This window comes from Oryzias latipes, chromosome 6, assembly GCF_053564925.1.
Source record: "Oryzias latipes strain Hd-rR chromosome 6, Olatipes_Hd-rR_3.1".
NCBI classification, from domain to species: Eukaryota; Metazoa; Chordata; class Actinopteri; order Beloniformes; family Adrianichthyidae; genus Oryzias; species Oryzias latipes.
Window position 1 is genome coordinate 22,272,786 of NC_136242.1, and position 18,593 is coordinate 22,291,378.

The 18,593-nt window shown below is 40.6% G+C and overlaps 3 protein-coding genes across 52 annotated transcripts in view; 2 read left to right on the forward strand and 1 right to left on the reverse strand.

The window, feature by feature from the left end:
- The window catches only part of c2cd5 (C2 calcium dependent domain containing 5), a 33,766-nt gene extending 29,191 nt beyond the window's left edge, over nt 1–4,575 (forward strand). For 37 of the 50 annotated variants that reach the window (XM_078948771.1, XM_078948772.1, XM_078948773.1 and 34 more), the window contains 5 exons: nt 233–265; nt 570–701; nt 2,484–2,677; nt 2,762–2,908; nt 3,010–4,575. In XM_078948771.1, coding sequence (XP_078804897.1) covers nt 233–265; nt 570–701; nt 2,484–2,677; nt 2,762–2,908; nt 3,010–3,135 — 632 coding nt within the window. In that variant the 3' untranslated portion in view covers nt 3,136–4,575. Of the gene's footprint in view, nt 1–232; nt 266–373; nt 1,234–2,483; nt 2,678–2,761; nt 2,909–3,009 lie in introns of those variants that run through there. The other 13 variants (XM_078948809.1, XM_078948810.1, XM_078948811.1 and 10 more) reach the window with 5 other exon arrangements.
- Nucleotides 4,576–5,205: 630 nt separating this feature from the next.
- Nucleotides 5,206–12,292, forward strand: lmf2a (lipase maturation factor 2a). The gene is made up of 14 exons (XM_004069666.5): nt 5,206–5,453; nt 5,715–5,968; nt 6,048–6,076; nt 6,221–6,414; nt 7,209–7,387; nt 7,475–7,619; nt 8,144–8,272; nt 8,368–8,473; nt 8,552–8,648; nt 8,724–8,906; nt 8,987–9,155; nt 9,428–9,539; nt 10,564–10,672; nt 11,482–12,292. Exons 1-14 carry the CDS (start codon nt 5,360–5,362, stop codon nt 11,893–11,895), a joined length of 2,214 nt encoding a protein of 737 aa, XP_004069714.1. The 5' UTR covers nt 5,206–5,359; the 3' UTR covers nt 11,896–12,292.
- miox (myo-inositol oxygenase) lies at nt 12,251–14,934 on the reverse strand. Its single transcript, XM_004069667.5, has 10 exons — nt 14,794–14,934; nt 14,642–14,719; nt 14,178–14,258; nt 13,576–13,738; nt 13,432–13,499; nt 13,249–13,358; nt 13,060–13,127; nt 12,907–12,956; nt 12,699–12,811; nt 12,251–12,623 (listed from the first exon to the last, which is right to left on the reverse strand). The coding sequence occupies exons 1-10, from the start codon at nt 14,809–14,811 to the stop codon at nt 12,515–12,517; spliced, it is 858 nt and encodes a 285-aa protein (XP_004069715.1). The 5' UTR covers nt 14,812–14,934; the 3' UTR covers nt 12,251–12,514.
- Between the last annotated feature and the right edge of the window lie 3,659 nt (nt 14,935–18,593).

The window sequence follows — 18,593 nt, forward strand, 5'->3', positions numbered from 1 at the left end:
TTTTCAATTTTAATATTTCCTTCAAATTTACAATGTGTACTTTGGAGTTTAAAACTGTTCAACTTTTAAGAGAACTTTTTTAAATTTGCTATCAGATTTTCATTCACGCTAAGCTGATCCTGATTTGACCCCATATGCTTGGAGCGTTTACATTTGGCGTTACCAAAATGCAAATTTGCATTTTTTGCAATGCACAAAGTTAGACATGGACGTCTGTTTGTTTGTGTGACAGGTGTTCCAGAAAGTTCTCATTTGTCTACCAGAGGTAAGTCTGCTTTCTTGTCTTCTACCTACCGCCCCCTCACACACCTACCAACTACCAAAAACGACAACACAGCCTTATTTTTACTTCTCATCCTTTTGTCTCTGACAGTTCTCTTGCACCACTCCCAAACCTCATCCACTTTTGTTCTTTTTTATCTTCTGTTTCTTCGTTTTCTGTGTATTGTTGTTTTTGATTTGTCTTTATTTTGGATGCCGTTTGTGTATGTGCGGGTGCGGGCTGTGTCCACGTTGTTTTGTGTGTGTGTGTGTGTGTGTGTATGTGTGTTTGCGTGTGTTCTCTCCAGCTGCCTCCGTTGATTACGGTTCCTTTGCAGACAGATGCAGCACCTGGCTAGAGCTGCTTAGGCTGAAAGCTCACACCATAAGACGAGGATCAGTTAAGACAAGTAGGAGGACACAGTCTCTAGCACACTCTGGTGATCATACTCGCAAACACAGAACACGGTTTCACAAAGCAATCGCACAAGCTGACATATGCACTTACACACCCCTCTGTGCATGCTGTTTGAGGGAGGGGGGAGGGGGGAGCATTTTAAAATCAAGCTGGAGTGTGAAAGTTGACACCCCGCTTCTCAGGAAGATCACAATCAGCTGCTTAGCTTTGAAACAACCGTAGCCCCAGTCACCACGATGATTTCTTCTCTCTCCTTCTGTAGACTTGCATGATAAGCAGTTCGCTAAAAATCCTTTATCTCTTCTCTGCATTTGCATCTGGAAAATTCCGAGAACAGTTTCCACTATTTGAGTGTGAATTCTTGGGGGGGGGGGGGGGGGGGGGGGGGGGGGGGGGATGTTCGAATCACATTTTCCTGCACACTGTTGGTGATTATTGTGGGGCTGGGTGCAACGCTTTCCTGCGAGAGCTGCAATGATTTCCAGCCCTCTGCATACAATATGTGTAGTGTCTGGCTCTGAAGGTTCGTGGTGTCCGGATGGAAGCCACCTCAGGTAACTGCAGTGGAGCACCTTTCACACTCTGGTCCGTGTCCATGTGCTCAGCTCTGCTCATAGCTGTTTCCCCGTGCGTCTCCATGCCTCACAAACGGCAGAAAGAAAGAAGTCCTCTTTCCCCACATGTCCTCCACCGTAAATACTGCATTCACACTTTGTTAACAGCTGTGCCCAGGTCTGTCTGTCTGTCTGCAGACATCGTCTTCCTGTCTGTCTGCTTCGTTGACAAAGCATGGCAACGCATGCTCTCCAAGTGATTGTCTCATACGTACACCTCACAGCATGAACGCTCATGTCATCCTGAAACTAAAGACCCACACATGAGCAGTTGAGCCAAATTCAGATTTTTACTTATTTTTTAAACCAGTTTAAAAGTTTATTTGAATTCTTGATCATAAGCAGACAATTTATAAATGTCTTTATGCAAACTGTTTAATGACCCACTTCGATGGAAGTCGTTTTTTTGGTGTTTTTAACATTCTTGTGCGATTGCTCTGATAATAGAGGACAAATACCAAGCAAATTCAGCGGAGCAGAGGAAAAAATACATTTAAAAAAAGATTGTATTGGTGACGTAGAAAGCCACAAGCTCCCTCTCTGACAAATAGATCCATGTACGCCTTCGTTTTCCTCGTCTGAGCTGTCATCTGGATACGACTGGATATGGCGCAAAATTTTGCTTGCCATTTTTGTAGCACCAGGAACGTTAGCTTAGGGTTGTGAGGGAGTGTAAACAGACAGCTCTCAGCACCAGGGAGTGGAGGAAAGGGGCAGAGAAGCCCTGTGCCAACAGTTCTGCCCACAACTCAGAGGCGAATTTCTGCTGCTCTGCAGAAACTATGTCCTAGACAACGACAGCTGTTTGATTTAGTCTAAAAACAGCATAATCCTGAGTAAAAGACCACTAAAAATTCCTTTTGATCGGAGTGGGTTTTTAATAAACATTTGCTGTAAAACTTGAATCTTGTGTAATTTTGAGAAACTTTTGGCTTAACTGTTCAAGTTTAAATGTGACTCAGCCTGTGCAAATGTTTTGCACATCATTCCACACTGATACTACTTTGTGATTCAAAGCTAATATCAGCTGTCACTCTTCCCGCTGTTGTTTTTCTTTTTCTTTTTCTGATCTCTTCATGTTTTCTTTTTGTGTTCTGTTTTTTTTGTTGTTGTTGTTGTTGTTGTTGTTGTTGTGGACTTCACTCACGTTTCCTTTTCCCACCTGTGCTTTGCCCGTCTTATAACCACAGTCTCATCCTTGGAGCACTCCAGTCCACTCACTGACGGGCGTTCGCGTTCGCTTCGCTCCAGCCGCTCGTTTGGTGGCAGCTCCGTGTCGGTGGTGAAGATGACACCGCTCTCCTTTCTACCCGGCACGCGGATCGTCAAATACGTCGGGATTATCAACATGTTTTTTATCCGAGAGACCACATCTTTGCGAGAGGTACAGTGTGAGCTTCGCTGGGGGCAAAAGCTAGAATTGAATGCTGCCATTATTTCATGTTGTGTGTTTATGCGTCCTCTGTAGGAGGGCGGAGTCAGTGGTTTCCTCCATTCATTTGTGGCAGAAGTGTTTGCGATGGTTCGAGCTCACGTCGCGGCTCTGGGTGGGAACGCTGTGGTCTCCTACAGCATGAAAGACTGTGTTTTAATGGAGAATCCAAACAAGAACCAGGTCCTTCCTTACACTCATTCACAGAGTTTAGCATAAATAGAAACATTTGAAACTCTTTGGGGGTTTGTGGGATAATGCTGCTGTTTTTGTTTCTCCCGCAGTGTCAGTGTCTCATAAATGTGAGTGGGGATGCAGTGATCTACATCAGGGAAACGGACCAGGAAGTCACCGGTTCTACAGCAAATATTAGACTGAGTTGTACTAGCTCAGCTGATGGAGCCACATGACAGTGAAACGGTGGAGAAACTCTCGAGCCAACCCTTCCAAATCAAAGTCATTTTTTGCCTTAAAATGCAAAAGAGTGTCTCCAAAGCTTTAGAAACCTTGTGATGACTGATGCAAACTCATGCAGACTGAATTCTCATTAAGGAGCGGCACGCCTCTGTTTTTGAAGACTCTGGGAGCCTCTTAAACCCTTTTGGTTTAAACCAGCCAAAGAACCACTGCTAATGTGAAGTTATTGTTGTTTTATTGAACTACTCTCTTCCAAACAGAATGGATCTCCTACTGTTCAAATATTGGCTATCTTTTTTATGTGTGGACTGGGATCACCCCAGACAGCAGTTTGTCCATTTACACATAAGATTAGATTTAATGCCACATGTAAAGGGACAGCCAAGTAATCAAATTACATCTGCCAAGACAAGTATTTATTTTTATATAGTGTTGCTTAAGAAGAATTCCTCCTTAAATTGTCACTTGATCAAATGATTCCATTCATCTCTATGACACTTGGTCCAATTTGTTGTTTAAAGTGATGGTGTCCTGTTTTTTTTTTTTTTTTTTAGCTGAAACTTGATGGATTTTATTGGGAAATGAGCTTCCTTATTATTGGCACAGTATTTCTCATCGTCTAGTGATGGTGTTGCAGATTCATACTTTTTTTTAACTTTGGCAACTTTAAAATAAAAAGACAGACTGCAGCCATGAACATAAATTGTAACAAAATATGATTTTTCTTTTCCATTTCAAAAGTATGTTGACATGTAACTTTGTTACTAAAAAAATAACTATTTTGCCCTCATGCTAAAATAAAAAACTAGTTGCATAATCACTGTTTCATATAAATTCAGATTATTTAATATAGTGAGTGGTTGGGTAGAATTTCAAATAGGGGTTTGTTTTATTGGAGAAACCAGTCCAATTTCATGGATGAAGATTGGGATGTTATTTAAACTGTTAAGTTTGGAGTTTGGTACTAAAACAGCTTTTTGCTTGCTCTGCATTTCCCAAATGATCCTTCCTCCAAACCTCAATGCTGTTGCTTTGGTACTTGTGTTCATCTTAAGAGTCTTGCTGCTGTTGTCTTCATCTCCAATGTCCTGCACTGTAACAAAGATCTTTTTTGTGTGTCTGTGCCATCTAAAATAGGGTGTAAATGTTCTCCAAGACCAGATTTGAGTATTTTTGTAGCATACTGTTACAGAATCCTACTGCTTGTTTAGCCTGTACATAAAAATTCTAAATAAATGGGATTTAATTCAGTGTCTAATTTAGTGGTACTTTTTCTGTTTATGTGATCATCTAAAATTGCTTTGCTATGCTGGTATCTAAAACTTGAATGTAAATATTTGCATTATTTTTTTTTCGATAGCAGCACGCTACTTCTTACTGCCATTACTGTATGCTTGCCTAAATAATTGCACAATAAACCCAATTTAAACCAAGTGCATTAAAGCTTTTGATTACTTTTTTTATGAATATATAAGTAAAAATTACTATTAGAAGACTTCACATTTCTTTCTTCTTGAGTATTTTAACACACTTGCTATCTTGACTGGTTTTATCTACTGGACACTGGCCATTTCTCATGAAATGAAAAGTAAATTGCAAGGATTGAAAGAAATCTTAGACAATTGTAGTCAAGTTTATGAAATTCAATATATATGTTTATTCTTTTCTATATTACAGTTGCATCAAATGTAGTTAGAAATTATGTAAACGTAAATTGGTTAAAGTTAAATTAAAGAGAATGTGTGGGGTATATTTGTTTTAAAGCAGAAACAAAGTAATTTCAAGGAATTGAGAATCATGTTTAATGTATGGTCTTGTCATAAACGGAAAACTACAACTTCGTCAACAAAAGAACAATCAAAGACAAATGTTGAAAATACAATTTAAAAATTCAGTAAAAGACAATGTTGTCACTTAAAATTGTCTCTAAAAGCCAAAATGCCCGCTCATACGTTTTTTTTTAAAGATGAAGAGCAAGGAAAATGTGTGACGTTCTTTTTTCCCCATAGGCATTGAATGCAGCACACGTTTTTAAAACTAGAGTACATATTAAAAAGAGCAACAGTGACATCTAGTGGCCTTTTAGGGGAACTGTTCCTTCCACCACCACATACGTGTCTTCCGACCCGCTACGGGAAACCACTTCCAGACTCCAGCTTCTTCCCTTCCTCGAGGATATTTAGAAGTGACATTTTACTAACTGAGGTAGAGTCAGCCATGGGGGAAGTCACCCTGCCACGCCGCATGTTCCTCTGGTGCGTGGCGGTCATCTACATGGTTGCTTTTGTCTCCTTGTACGTGCAAGTACCAGGTGAGGATAACGCTACCGCGCGCGCTGCAGGTTAGCCTGCTAGCTTGGTTTTTGACACAGCCGCCTGGAAGTTTGGCTGTTCTGTTTGGCAATATTAAATTAAATTAAAGGTGGAACATCAAATTAGTTTGTGTTTACGTTTAGTCTCAGCCTGTTTAGAAACTTTAACCGATTAGGAAAGCGTTTATAAAGTAAGACTCCGACTATAAACAAAGTTGCGTCTGTTTTTTTTGGAGGAAGTTTCATGGTTGTTTTGTGCAGGTCTCTATGGGAATGAGGGTCTGCTGCCGGCCCGCTGGCAGCTGCGCTACAGCGGGAAGCCCCTGCTGGAGCAGCTGCTGTCCTCTCCCACCCTGCTGTGGCTGGGACCTTGGCTCGGCCTGGACACCCACACCGCCATGGAGCTGCTGTGCCTCGCGGGAGCTGCTCTCAGCCTGGCCGCCACGTTGTTCGAGGCTCTCCGACACAGCCTGGTGTTTTTCTGCCTGTGGACGCTGTACCTCTCCCTGTACCAGGTGCGTCCGGTCGCTCTGCCCGTTTCTATGCCAGCCATTTTTTTTATTGTCTTAGACTGAACACGTGCTTTTGTGTCAGGTGGGCCAGGTTTTTCTCTACTTCCAGTGGTGAGTGTTCAACAAAAGTGTCATATTTGTGTTTTAATTAAAACCACCTCTACAAACTCTGACTTGTGTCTGTGTTTTCATAGAGCTGCTGTTGCTTCATTTTTTATTTTTATTTTTATTTTTGCCATCTTCCTCACTCCTTAGGGACAACCTCCTGCTGGAGACGGGGTTCCTCTGCATCCTTGTGGCTCCCCTGACATCTTTCAGCGGGCCGAGAGTGTTTAGGGAGCACGATGGAGTGACTTTTTGGCTGGTCCGCTGGCTGCTCTTCAGACTGATGTTTGCCTCTGGCGTGGTCAAACTCACGTCCAGATGTCCTACATGGTGGGGCCTCACAGGTATGTGTAGTTATATTCCATGATGGGGCAAAGTCCCACTCCGCTCATCTTTTGATCTGTTCTGAAAGCGTTCCCAGTTGTCTTTATGATGATTTCAAATGTATCTAAAAAAAGAAAAAAATCTGCAGTTTTCTAGGACATTCTTTCTACAAAGCAGCAGTAGATCATTTGAAATTAACATCTGTAAATGTTAATTCCAGCTTGCAATCGTTCCCGCCAGCTTACAGCCCCTCATAACCCCAACCTAACATTACCCGGACAAAAAAATAATGTTGTACAATGTGTACTTTGGAGTTTAAAACTGTACAGTATCCAGCTGTACAGTTTTCAGCAGATGCCAGCTCAGATGAGGAAAATGAAGACGTACATGGATCTGAATCCTGTTGAGACAGCTTTGTTGTAATATTGGCCTATATAAGTAAAACTGAATGGAATCTATTTGTCTACAAGTGGAAGCATGGGAATGGAGCTGCCACAGGGAGCTTGTGAACCGTCGACTGTAGCAGCTACGTCTCATCTACAAGCTTTGATAAATGGCATTTTTTTCTTACCCCCTCTCAATTTACAACAATTTGAATACAAAAAAATACTTTTATGCTTAATTTTCTTTATATATGCCCCCCATTATGAGGAAAAATGCCATGTTAAAACATCAAAGACCTGATATTTCATCTGAGTGGGTCTTTCATTGTTTCCAAAATGTTTTTTTTTTCTTTAAAACAAATGTTAAAGTTAACCTGCTATCCGTAGTGACTGCTCATTTTCTCCTTTGCATTTGTTTTTGTGGTGAACAGCTTTGACGTATCACTATGAAACTCAGTGCATCCCAACCCCCCTGGCCTGGTTTGCCCACCAGTTGCCAGTTTGGTGGCAGAAGCTGAGTGTGGTGGTAACCTTTGTCATAGAGATCGCTGTTCCTGTGCTGTTCTTCAGTCCGTTACGCAGGCTGAGACTTGGAGCGTTTTACACGCAGGTGAACAGAACCCGAAGTGCTCATTTCTATTTGACCTATACCGCACAGAGCAAAGCAGATAAATCCTGTGTGCCCCTCCCTGCACAGGTGCTGCTTCAAGTTCTCATCATTTTGTCTGGAAACTACAACTTCTTCAACCTGCTGACGCTGGCCCTTTGCTTGTCTCTGCTGGATGATCAGCATGTGTATTTCTGGCTGTGCAGGAGAGACAAACTGAAGGATCAGATCAACGGTAAGAAGCTACAAAGATGGCTCCTGATGCCAGAGGAGCAACATCATCACCCATGAAGCTGAAACACTTTGATTCTTTTCAGAAGATTTTTGGCCAAATATGAATTCTTCCTCTACCCACGTCGGCTCCTACATTTAGCCCTCTAAGTGGAGAGTTATGGAAAAATTAAAATTCGGACGACACTACCCCCTCGATGACATCCTGACTAGTCGCCGGTGAGCTACATTTGCGCTCGGAAAATACATAACATCGATTTTTAAAATTTGAAAAGGTCATGCCAAAACAAAAATGCTTACTTACATCAGAAAGTAAACTTCTGTGCTTCAGAACAACCCCCACGTGAAGAAATGTGTTTCTCCTCACTCGATCACCCTCGCAGTGGAAGGGATACACAGTCAAAAGTCACTATGCGCCACCCTTAAAATAGCGCCCTTTCCCCTACTATTAGAGGGGTAGAGGTAGAATTTCTGTTTGGCCTTTTTCTCCAAACTAAATGTAGTTCTTGTTGGTGTGTCTCTACTCAGGCTCGAAGCTGCAGTCGTGGCTGTGTTACCTGGTGGAGTTGGGGGTCTGGTCTCTCGTCATCTTTGGGACAATCGTTTGTTTTGACTTGCAGGTGGATGCAACCAAGAATCATGTCTTATCCCGGACAGGTTTGGATGTTTCACCCAGAATTCTGCCGTGTTTTCGTTCACATTATCCCTCATGGTCTTGTAAATGCAAACAGTTGTGTTGTTGTTTTTTGCAGCGTTCACGTTCCACCAGTTTAACCAGTTTCTGAAGACCGTCACCATCCCCTGTGTCTGGATCGGCGTCCTTTCCCTCACCTGGGAGATGGTCACCTCCATGTTCAGGTACGCACGTCTTCTTCTCGCATGTTTTGGCTTTGCATCTTGGAGTTGCGTGGATGCATGTGTGGTGTTGGTGTTCAGGTGTGCGTGCGTCTCCGGCTTCCTGAGGAGGTTTTGGAGGATGATCCAGTGGACGTTGGTTGCTACTGCGACTGCTTCCGTGTTTTCCATCAGTCTGGTACGTTTTCATCGAGATTAAATTATATTTTGGAATTGAACCAGCGATCACTCCTGATTAAAATCTGTCCTCCAGGTGCCGTTCACCTACATTGAGTATGACTCCAACGCCAGACTTTGGCCTGGAGTGCGTCAAGCCTACGACTTGGTAGATCGCTACCAGTTGGTGAATTCTTACGGCCTGTTCAGAAGAATGACCGGAGTTGGTGGGAGGCCAGAAGTGGTCATCGAGGGGAGTAGCGACGGAGTCACGTGGACGGTGGGTGGGGAAAAAACACTGCACTCTTCCACCGCCTGCCAAATGTTTACAGCTCCAAGTATTTCCTTTTGACCTTCTAGGAGATTGAGTTCATGTACAAGCCAGGGAACATGACCGCGCCTCCTCCCGTGGTGACTCCACATCAGCCCAGACTTGACTGGCAAATGTGGTTTGCAGCCGTGGGGCCTCATACTCAGTCCCCGTGGTTCACCAGCTTGATATACAGACTGCTGCAAGGAAAAAGAGACGGTGGGAGAACGCTGAGAGCTGCAGTTTCTATTCTCATGCAAGCAAAAAAATGCTAACCGAACCGGTTTATTTTATTTAAGTGAATTTAATATTGATGTTTCTAAGTTAAAAACAGCAAAACAGGCCTTTTCCATTAGCTATCAATGATATTTAAAGAAAGATGCAAGTTTCCTTAACCTTTTAATCCATTGGAGACGCTTCATTTCCACCTGAAACGCTTCATTGTTGTCTCTGTTTCTCTATTAAAGTTTTCCTACCGTTGTGCTCTGCAGTGATCGAGCTGATCCAGACAGATGTGACCAAGTATCCGTTTCACCTGCAGCCTCCCGCCTACATCCGAGCCCACCGCTACAGATACTGGTTTACTGAACCGAAGGCTGACGGGTCAGTGCTCACCGGCAGGTCTTTAGGCTGAGGGACTTCTGCCTTTCTTTAAAGAATTGGGACATTCAGCACAAATCTCAGTATTGCCTCAAGGTCAATTTTGAAGACGGATGTAGTTTAAAAAGCTGTACAGCCTGGTGTTCGTACGGTCAGGAAAAACCTGGAAAAGTTTTGGAAATTGAAAATGCAATTGCTAGGTCCTTGAAAAGTTTGTGAAAAGTCTTCTGTAAAGCTTTTGAAAAGTCACCAACACAAACGGCTGTTCATATGACAGCTGCAATTTTAACGGCAAGCCAGACAAACTTGGATGTATCAATATGTGTTTTGGTTTGATTCAGCGGCACAGACTATAATAGTCTATTTATTTTTGGTTTTGGAAATTCTGTGGAAGGTTCTGGAAAAGTTATGGAAACCATTGCTAAATAAGTGTACGAGCCCCGACAGGCCAACTGAGTTACTGCGCCTGGTACGAGCGGGCATGGATCATTTCTGTAGCTGCAATGTTGCCCCACAAACTGGCAGATTGTTAAGTTGGGTTGTGTAAAAAGATGAACTACTGGCTGTACCAACAGTCAGAACTGAAAAACTTCCCAGAAACTTCATTTTTTAGGGAGGGCAAAAAGTGACAGTTCAGATTAAAAACAGCATCCTTCTTGTTGTAATGTAGATTACAAAAATCAATCAATTTCAGATTGATCTTCACTTAAAAAATGCAACAGTAATTTATCAAATTCCTGTAAACATTTTATATTCAAGCAAGTTTTTGCTACTCTTTAATCAGAAATAATCTTTTCTATTAGTTTTTATCATAAGAATTTATATTTTTACTGTTAAAGTGTCAATCTTTGGTTTAAGTCTCTCATTGTGTACATCTGACTGTCTTAACCAAACAGAACTGGTTTTAGAATTAAATCTTACAAATAAATTGATCTTTACTTGAAATATGAAGTTATGAAAATAAATGCAAATAAGAAATGTATGTATCGTACTTCAGGTAAAAACCTGATCTTTGTACTCCTGACAGCTCTTCCCCACAGCGATGGTGGAGGAGAGTCTATGATGAGGAGTTTTATCCCACAGTGCACCTGGGCAACACCTTTCTGGACGGCATGCTCAACCAATATGGACTGAAGGTGAGTTTTTTTTTTCTTTTTCTTTTTTGTAAACCTGTCATTTTTAGTACATAGTTTCTGCAGGGCAGCAATAGTTCATTGGAAATTCCCCTCTTAAGTTGTGGGAAGCACAGTTGGCATGGAGCAACCACACCACCTTTCTCATTTCTGTAACTGAGAGCTCTCTGTTTACATGCTCTCCTGCTAGCTTACAGCCCCTCACAACCCCAAGCTAACACCACCGGTGGAACAAAAATGACGAGCAATATTGGAGCTATGAAGCCGCACAGTTTTGAGCCAGACACCAGCTCGCACAAAGACAAACATAAATCTACTTGTCTGCAAGTGGCTGGGCAGCTCAGTTGATGGGGCAAAGGGCTGCCGCACAGGTATCCAGGGTTCGATTCCTGGAGGGTTTACTTCAATGGCAAGACCCTTAATGCTACTGCCTACCAGCATGAATGATCCCAGTGATGGTCAGAGGGGCGAACTGGCAGCCACGCCTCTACCATCTCCAGGTATGAATGAGGAGTGAATGAAAGGGCTTTGAGCGTCTGGAAAAGCGCAGATAAATCCAATTATTATGGATGCAACTGGATGCATCAGAATGGAGCGGAACAAGGAGCTTGTGTATTTTCTTCAGAACAAATTCACCTTTTCTTTTTTCCAACTTTTTTCATCTGCTTCTGATTTACAATGATTGGAATAAAGAAATACTCAAAAATGCTACTTTGAGCTAATCTTCTTTCCTTTTTTCTCCATCACCAAAAACACAATTTTTGGAAAGTTGTATACATGCTCTTAATTTGTTATTGATTTATTCTTTTTAGGACAAATCCTCTTCTCGCCGTTTGTCTAACTCAAATGCTGCCCAGGCTGTGAGATGGCTGCGCTCTCAAGTCAGAGGCGTTCCTGCTCACACACTCATATGGACCCTCATGGCCTGCAGTGCCACCTTCTGTCTGCTTCAGGGACTGCGAAACAGAAACCGAAGCTCCCAAGGAGCCTCTCTGATTAATCCTGATACTACTACCACCAAACCCGACACAGCCGACGACGCAGACAGGCTTTTAGAAGACCAAAAAGAAACTGAACAAGCAGACTATGAGGAAGAGGAGGACGATGTGAGCTGCAGGGATGAAGATGTTGAAGATGACAAAGAGGAGGGGAACGACCTTGTTGATGATAATTCTGAGGAAGAAGAGGAGGTGGAAGAGGACAAGATGCTTGATGAAAGTTTTTAAAAAAGCCGTAAACTTTTACCCGTGTTGGAAATTCCAGCTTGTTCAAGCCAAAGAGGTTGCTTTGTAAATTCCAAGTGTTTCCTCATCAGACGCCTTTCTGGCATTTTGCACAGCTACACTAACCTGCACCTCTTACTATCCTCTAAAATAAGATCAGGACCCCAGCTTCCTCTGCTTGGAGCACTGAAGACCCGGAGTGAAAGAACCAAGAATGAAAGCAGAACATTGAGGTTCCAGATCCACTGGTTGTGATGGGTTTTCTACACTATCATGTGTTTTGCTGTACTGAACTAAAAATTAAGCACTTTCATTTCTAAATCTTTTACATTTCTAGGAAAAAAGACCACAGACTGTATGCTTTTTTAAAATTTTTGTAATAAAGTAAAAATGTTTCCCAGCATGCATCATTCTCCAGTTCTTCATGATCATACATGTATTACAGCACAAGTTGCATTCAATCGGGAGACTCACTTCCTCTAGAAATTAGTGTCAACAGGGATATTATAATTTATGTGTACAGAAAGCGTTAAGTCCAGCTTTAGCTGTTTTTTTTTTTAAACTAATACTTTAAAAGTATTACAGAATGTGATGATTTCTGTCATCAGCGCCTCCTGCTGCTTCACCACTGAAGTATTCCAGGACAGTACTTGTCGATCAGCGACTGGTAGTAAGGCTTCAGGGTATCCACGTCCGGCAGATCGGTGGTTTTTGTATACAAGTCAAATTTACTGCAAAAAGAGATTATTTTATTTCTTTATGTCACATCATAGAGGTATGAGAGCGTAAATATAGAAGATACCCACTTGAACTCTTGGACCCACAGCATCATCTGCAGGTCCTTCTCATTGCACAGGTGCATATAATCTCCATTCGAGTGCCAGGGATAGAAAGAATGGTAGCGGATCATGTACAGCCCCTGACAGGAAACAAAAGAAAAACGTTTGTGACGGCAACTTCACACACTTCAGCTGTGCAGCTTCACTAGTATAAATAAAAATCTCATTCATTCACCTCTTCTGGGACAGAACACTTGTTTTTCATCAGAACTCTGTAAAGATATTCTGAAGATAAAAACATAAATCAATAAAGGAACAAAAAGCAAGGTCATTTTTCTTTTTATTCTCAAAGTCCAGACATCAGTGTTTGACTTTTTGTTTTGTTTACCATCGTGGCCCCAGGACATGTATATGTTGTCAAGTCCACAGTTTGGTTCGTAGATCCCATATTTGGTCCTAAGAATTACACAATACAAGATCAATTCTGCATCAATATGTTAATGAAGTTTTGTTTGTGTAAGCAGATTTCTTTTTAAAACCACAAAGTCAGAGTGAACAATTGAATTGGAAATGTCACCTGTATGCAGGGTTTTTATCATCTGGATTATCCTGGAAAGAGTTGGATCTGAACACGATTGAGTTTTGAAACTCGCAGCCCACAGGAAAAGTGTCCCCCACTACAGCCCACTGCAGAGATAACATTCTAGGAATACATTCTTTAAGAATATCACAATTTCATGCTTTTACAAAAAAAAATCACCTGTGGTTCATCCCACAGAGCTAAGATCTTTCCAACATCATGGATCAGGCCCACCAGCTGGAACCAGTCTGAGGAGGAGCAGACACCACAAGTTCTTCACCGTTCTCACATGACGAGCTTGCATCCTGTGTTCCTGCAGGGCACCTTTGTCTGGGTGTGCCTGCCGGATGCCTTCAGCCGTCTGAAAGGCGTGAAAAGAGTTTGGGAAGTCCACGTCCGGATCCGACTCGTCAACCAGCTGGTCCAGAGACACGATGGCGTCCATCATGCTCATCTGAGTGCGGTTGCAGCTGCTCCATTCAGAGTGCTGCAGAGATGAGAAATGAGTTTGCACATTTCCCATTTTAGGTGGTTTAAGGAAAAAAATCATCATTTGGTCAACTTTCCGATCAAAAACAGTAAACATCAATCTACTTCAGTTCATGGCTAATTATAGTAATGTACACAAAATAATAAGATATTTAATTGGAATGTTCTTTTGAAATATGAGCTTTAAAAAGGCTGTTTTCAGTCAAAATCTTTCTTTGGTTGAAATTAGTTTTATAAAAGTAAAATCTGGGTTAATTACCAGTAAACAATGTTTTATACAAACGTTTTCCGCTAACTCTTCCCTTGGCCTTGAGTCAGCAAGGTCATTTGGACAGGTTGATATGGTCATCAGGTGAGAAATTATATAACAATCGATTTTGTTGGTCAATTTAGAGGTTTAGCTGCTGCTTTTCTTCTTCTTCTTCTTCTTCACTCACCTTTTGTTTGACAAAATCCAGCGTCTGGTGCGTGTGCATCAGTTTGTACGTGTTGTAGACTCGGTCAAACAGACTCCCAGTCTGGAAAAGTTCAGAGGAAGTATTTGCTGCTGTTTTTCCAACACAGGAAAGCTTTCTAAAGTGTTAGCCATGATGATCTATCATGTTGTTTGTAATTAATTAAAGAAAAAAAAAGAAAATTGTTCATTTGCATTAAATAAAACTCATTTAAGTCTTTAAAGTACATTTGAAAAAAGCTCAATCTTTCAATCAAGTAAAAACAAATGAAGCTGAAACTATTTAAAGTAGATCATTTGCATCAGAAGTTGTTTTAAAAATCTGTAACATTCAACGTAATTGCATTTTCTCCCAAACCATCTTACTTGAATTACATAGAATTGTATTTTCCAAATGGCAACGATAGAAAATGAAAAGAGCATGTTCCAAAGTTGACATTTTATTACCTTAAAGTTTCTGTAGTCTTCCTTTTCTTTTGTTTCAGGCATCAAATTTGGTCGATATGCCAAAGATGGGTCTGGGCCCTACAGGGAAATGTTTTTAGAAACGTTTTAAGATTGAACAAAAATGCACCAGAAAGCATGAAAAGTGCACTCACTAGGCTGACAATCCTCATGTTTGATGCGGTTCCCAGCACGAGTCAGCAGCTCTGAAGACTGATCGCCTCCTTCCTTTAATTTATCCTCCTCTTTGAAAGTGTCAAGATGTTGACCTGCCTGAAGTGTACACTGATGCTAAGTGATACTTTAACCAACATTGACCTAACGTTGCGCTGAACGTTGGCCTTGTTTGTGTGTCTGTCTGGGTGTCGGTCACAGGAAAAGCGTTTGCAGTACTGAGCATTTAATCTTCACAGACTTTCACAATATGACTCAGTAAATCTGCAATTTACGCTGAATTCTGTGGGGATCATTGATTTAAATGAGAACATTGACAGAGTTATAGGTTGAATTTTCTTCTAGTCTAGTCTTTACACTAATCTGTTTTTCTGTGTTTGCACTTGGGATCAATATAGCAAACAAAAGAGTGAAATCTCAGACAAATTCAACAAAACCAGGTCTGCTTCCACATGTGGACTTTCTGGGAATTAACCAAGTACGCAAACGATGGCCTCTGACAGGGATTTCTTTTTTTTCTATTATCAACTGTCCTAGTTCAAAGAAATACACAAACATCGGTGACGCAGCTATAAATCAATATGGTTTTTCTCATCCCCATTCATTCCCAGAATGGAATTTCTTTTAACATATTTCATAGATCATACAAATACTCACTTTAGCAATTAATTTACAAGTATTTATAAAACCTGCAGTACATTTTGAGGCATTTTAAGGGCCCAGCACCAACCCAAAAAAGTTTTGGATGTCCTTGATGGAAACGTTGGGTCCAGTGGCATCATTTTGTGTCTAAAACACAATAATCAAATCTTTAAAAACATTTCTTTTCTTTGTTTGTTTTTGGCAGCTATAATTGGAATCCTTTTTAAAACCCAGCTGTTTCCGTTCATAAATCACATTTGTAAGGCAACAATATTAAAGATCACAAACAGCTGTTAGACTGCAATGGATGGACAGAATACCAAAAAGTTTTATTATATACAGCTACAGTAAACGCAAACAACAGAGCAGAAAATAAGCTTTACAAAAGAGTACATCAAACATGATGGGGTAGAACTTATAAAATGAAAAAATGAAACAAATAAGCAAATCTAATAACATAAAAACGCTTTTCTTTCTTTCTTTCTTTTTTTTACATTTTCTATTAAAAGCATTCTAAATGGAACTATAAAGTGCTTTTCAGCAATTCCCCATTTATAATGGAGCGAACTGATACAGAAATGGCTGATAAAAAAACTAGCGTGAAAATTTTCAACTAAAGTTATTATTCCAACAGTAAAAACCGTATGATGTAGCCTTTTCTTCTAATTTAGGACGACAAAGGGTTGATGTGCAGACAGCTCATGGATTAGGGTTAGAGGTTATTTTGGCTGACTGTGCGCGCAGTAGTGCTTTAAGGCAAGTGGCTGTCCCCGCCTGACTCCACTATTCCTGCTCTCTGTCTGTCCCAAAGCTACTTGAAGCAGGCGCAGATGAATGGGCTTTTGAGAGATTAGAGTTGAGCTCAGGTAAATTCAGATCAGCTGGATCAACACTGTGATGACAGCAGATCTTAGGCAGGCTAACGTGTCTGTCACATAATCTAATGGGTATTTTTCTTGCAAAATAAATAGGAGTCAACAGCATTGCTACCTTTGTTGACAAAAAATAACAAATAGTCATTTAGCTGCACAGGGACTTTCAAATGAGAATACTGGTAGTTTTTTTGTCTACATGTCTCTATCATAGATGGAAACAAAGGCAAACTGGTTGTGATGTGAATGCACAGGGTTAAGTGATCAGTGTTCAGCAAGATGATTGGTGATACAGCCTTCCTAAAGATTCTCTGTGAGCTAACAACCAGTGACCACTCTGTGAATGGACAGATGGTGTGGTCATGTGACCCGCTGGTTTGAATTAGGCTCATCTGGAGCCACTTTTCCAGCTCTGTGGTCATCTTGGCTGGTCCGAGGTCACAAAACAAAGCATCTGTTGTACAGTAAGCAGCAGAGCGGAAAAACATCGGAGTGATTGTGTTTAACCCAGAATATCAAAGAAATTTGTTAGGATTAAAAAGGTTCACCTCAGAATAGTTATGGATATTGCTGCTCTCATTCTACACTCATCCATTAAGCCTTCATTCTAAACCAATTACTAAATTAACTTGTTTCTCAGCCAATCACAAACATATTTGCGCTTGTAAATTCATGGATGTTTGTCTCCCTGCATTCTGCCCGATTCTCCACCTGGACTGATACTATGTCCCAGGAAGGACTGGCGTCTAGGCTCTGGAGTTTATTCATCTATGGTCTGAGCTTGTCCCACCAGAATAAAGACGTCATCTGCCCAGAGCCTAAGGACTGTGATCTATTTCATGCACATTTTTGCATCACAAATAAATCTTTATTATCGACATTCCTAAGATCTCTTCTTATTCAAGTAATGTAGGGTTGTTTTAAACTGGATGGAATGGAGGCTACTACACTGTTAACATCTGTCCGGTGAATTCACCTGGTTTCAGTTACTTGATGTTAAGCACACAGGATTGAAAGAGCAAGTGTTGTGAAACAGTTCATTGAATTTTGGTGAAACCTCCAAGGAACAAGAGCAGAAAGGTTCATGTCAACATGCTGTTTTGTGTTTCTACTCAACACTTCCTGTTATGTAATTTTATCAAGTTAAACTCATTGATTTCAGCTATTTGACTAAATATCTTGAAATTCAACAAGGCAAGATAAATAAATCTAAAGTGGCAGAGCTTCAATGCTGGAACATTAAATGTATTCATTTATCTAGCTATTTTCTGCAGGTCATGGTGGAAACAAAAAAAGATTGTCAAGACTGCAAAAAGAGCCTTTAGAAATTAGTCAAAACCTTTTAAATTTGACAGATTTAAAAAAAAAATAATTGCCAATGGGGTAAGTGGAATGATTTTGCCAAGACTTCTTATTGCAAGAAAGAACTTAATGTCACTAAGACATGTTTCATCAAACTAAGATCATATATAAGATCAAAAAACTTCTTTTAATAAGATTATTTTTCTTAAGACAGAAAAAAAGACAAGGATCTTTTTACTTTAAGATTCCTTTTTTGCAGTTTTGCTTGTACTCTTCTCTATGGATGCCACATTTCTACAGTTCGCCTTGGAGTCTGTTAGATAATGTATCCAAAAAGTATCCTCTCCAGATGTGGAGTAACATTTGTTGAAGGTTAAAGACATTTTACATTCATGTTGTAATTGCTGTGGTGAAAGTAGAAGTTTTCTGACATGAGTTAGTTTGTAAAAAAGCTATATCAAATCATCTTAATCATCACATTTTTACTGTTTTTCCAAGGAAGATGTCTACAAATGACATAATCTTCTTAGTCATACTGACAAACTGGAATCTTAAACATTTTCTTTTCCCAAAAGGTAGTTAAAAAAAAGCATACGTGACCTCCTCATCCACATGGTCTTTTCCTAAACACTCATGCTCCAGCTGATCTGAAGTCACTTTGCCCTTTTTCTCATCTAGCATTAAGTTGTGAGGCACGAAAGTGGTGAAAATTATGAAAATAAAGAGTTTTTGTCGAAACTAAATAGAAACATCAAAGCAGAGAAAGGTGACTTGGTTAGCAAAGACCCTCCATTGGTCATCATAGGCAACATTCATATTGCACAAGTTCAGAAGCTTCTACCTCCAAGCTACAACTTCCTGCTACATTCAGAAAATCTCTTTCTCCTTCTAATTTTTGGATTTTCTTATGTGATTTAAAAAAAAAAAAACAGGGACCTGCCTACATTACTTGTCAAACAGCAGAT

Bases quoted from the DNA above. Each gene is read 5' to 3' on its own strand.
- lmf2a (XM_004069666.5), top strand. From the start codon at position 5,360: ATGGGGGAAGTCACCCTGCCACGCCGCATGTTCCTCTGGTGCGTGGCG. The intron at 8,273-8,367 runs GTTTGGATGTTT...TGTTTTTTGCAG, and splicing joins TCATGTCTTATCCCGGACAG to CGTTCACGTTCCACCAGTTT. The intron at 8,907-8,986 runs GTGGGTGGGGAA...TTGACCTTCTAG, and splicing joins GCGACGGAGTCACGTGGACG to GAGATTGAGTTCATGTACAA.
- miox (XM_004069667.5), bottom strand. The intron at 13,500-13,575 runs GTGCCCTGCAGG...GCTCCTCCTCAG, and splicing joins GCAGGCACACCCAGACAAAG to ACTGGTTCCAGCTGGTGGGC. The intron at 12,812-12,906 runs GTGAATGAATGA...GTTTCCTGTCAG, and splicing joins AGTGTTCTGTCCCAGAAGAG to GGGCTGTACATGATCCGCTA.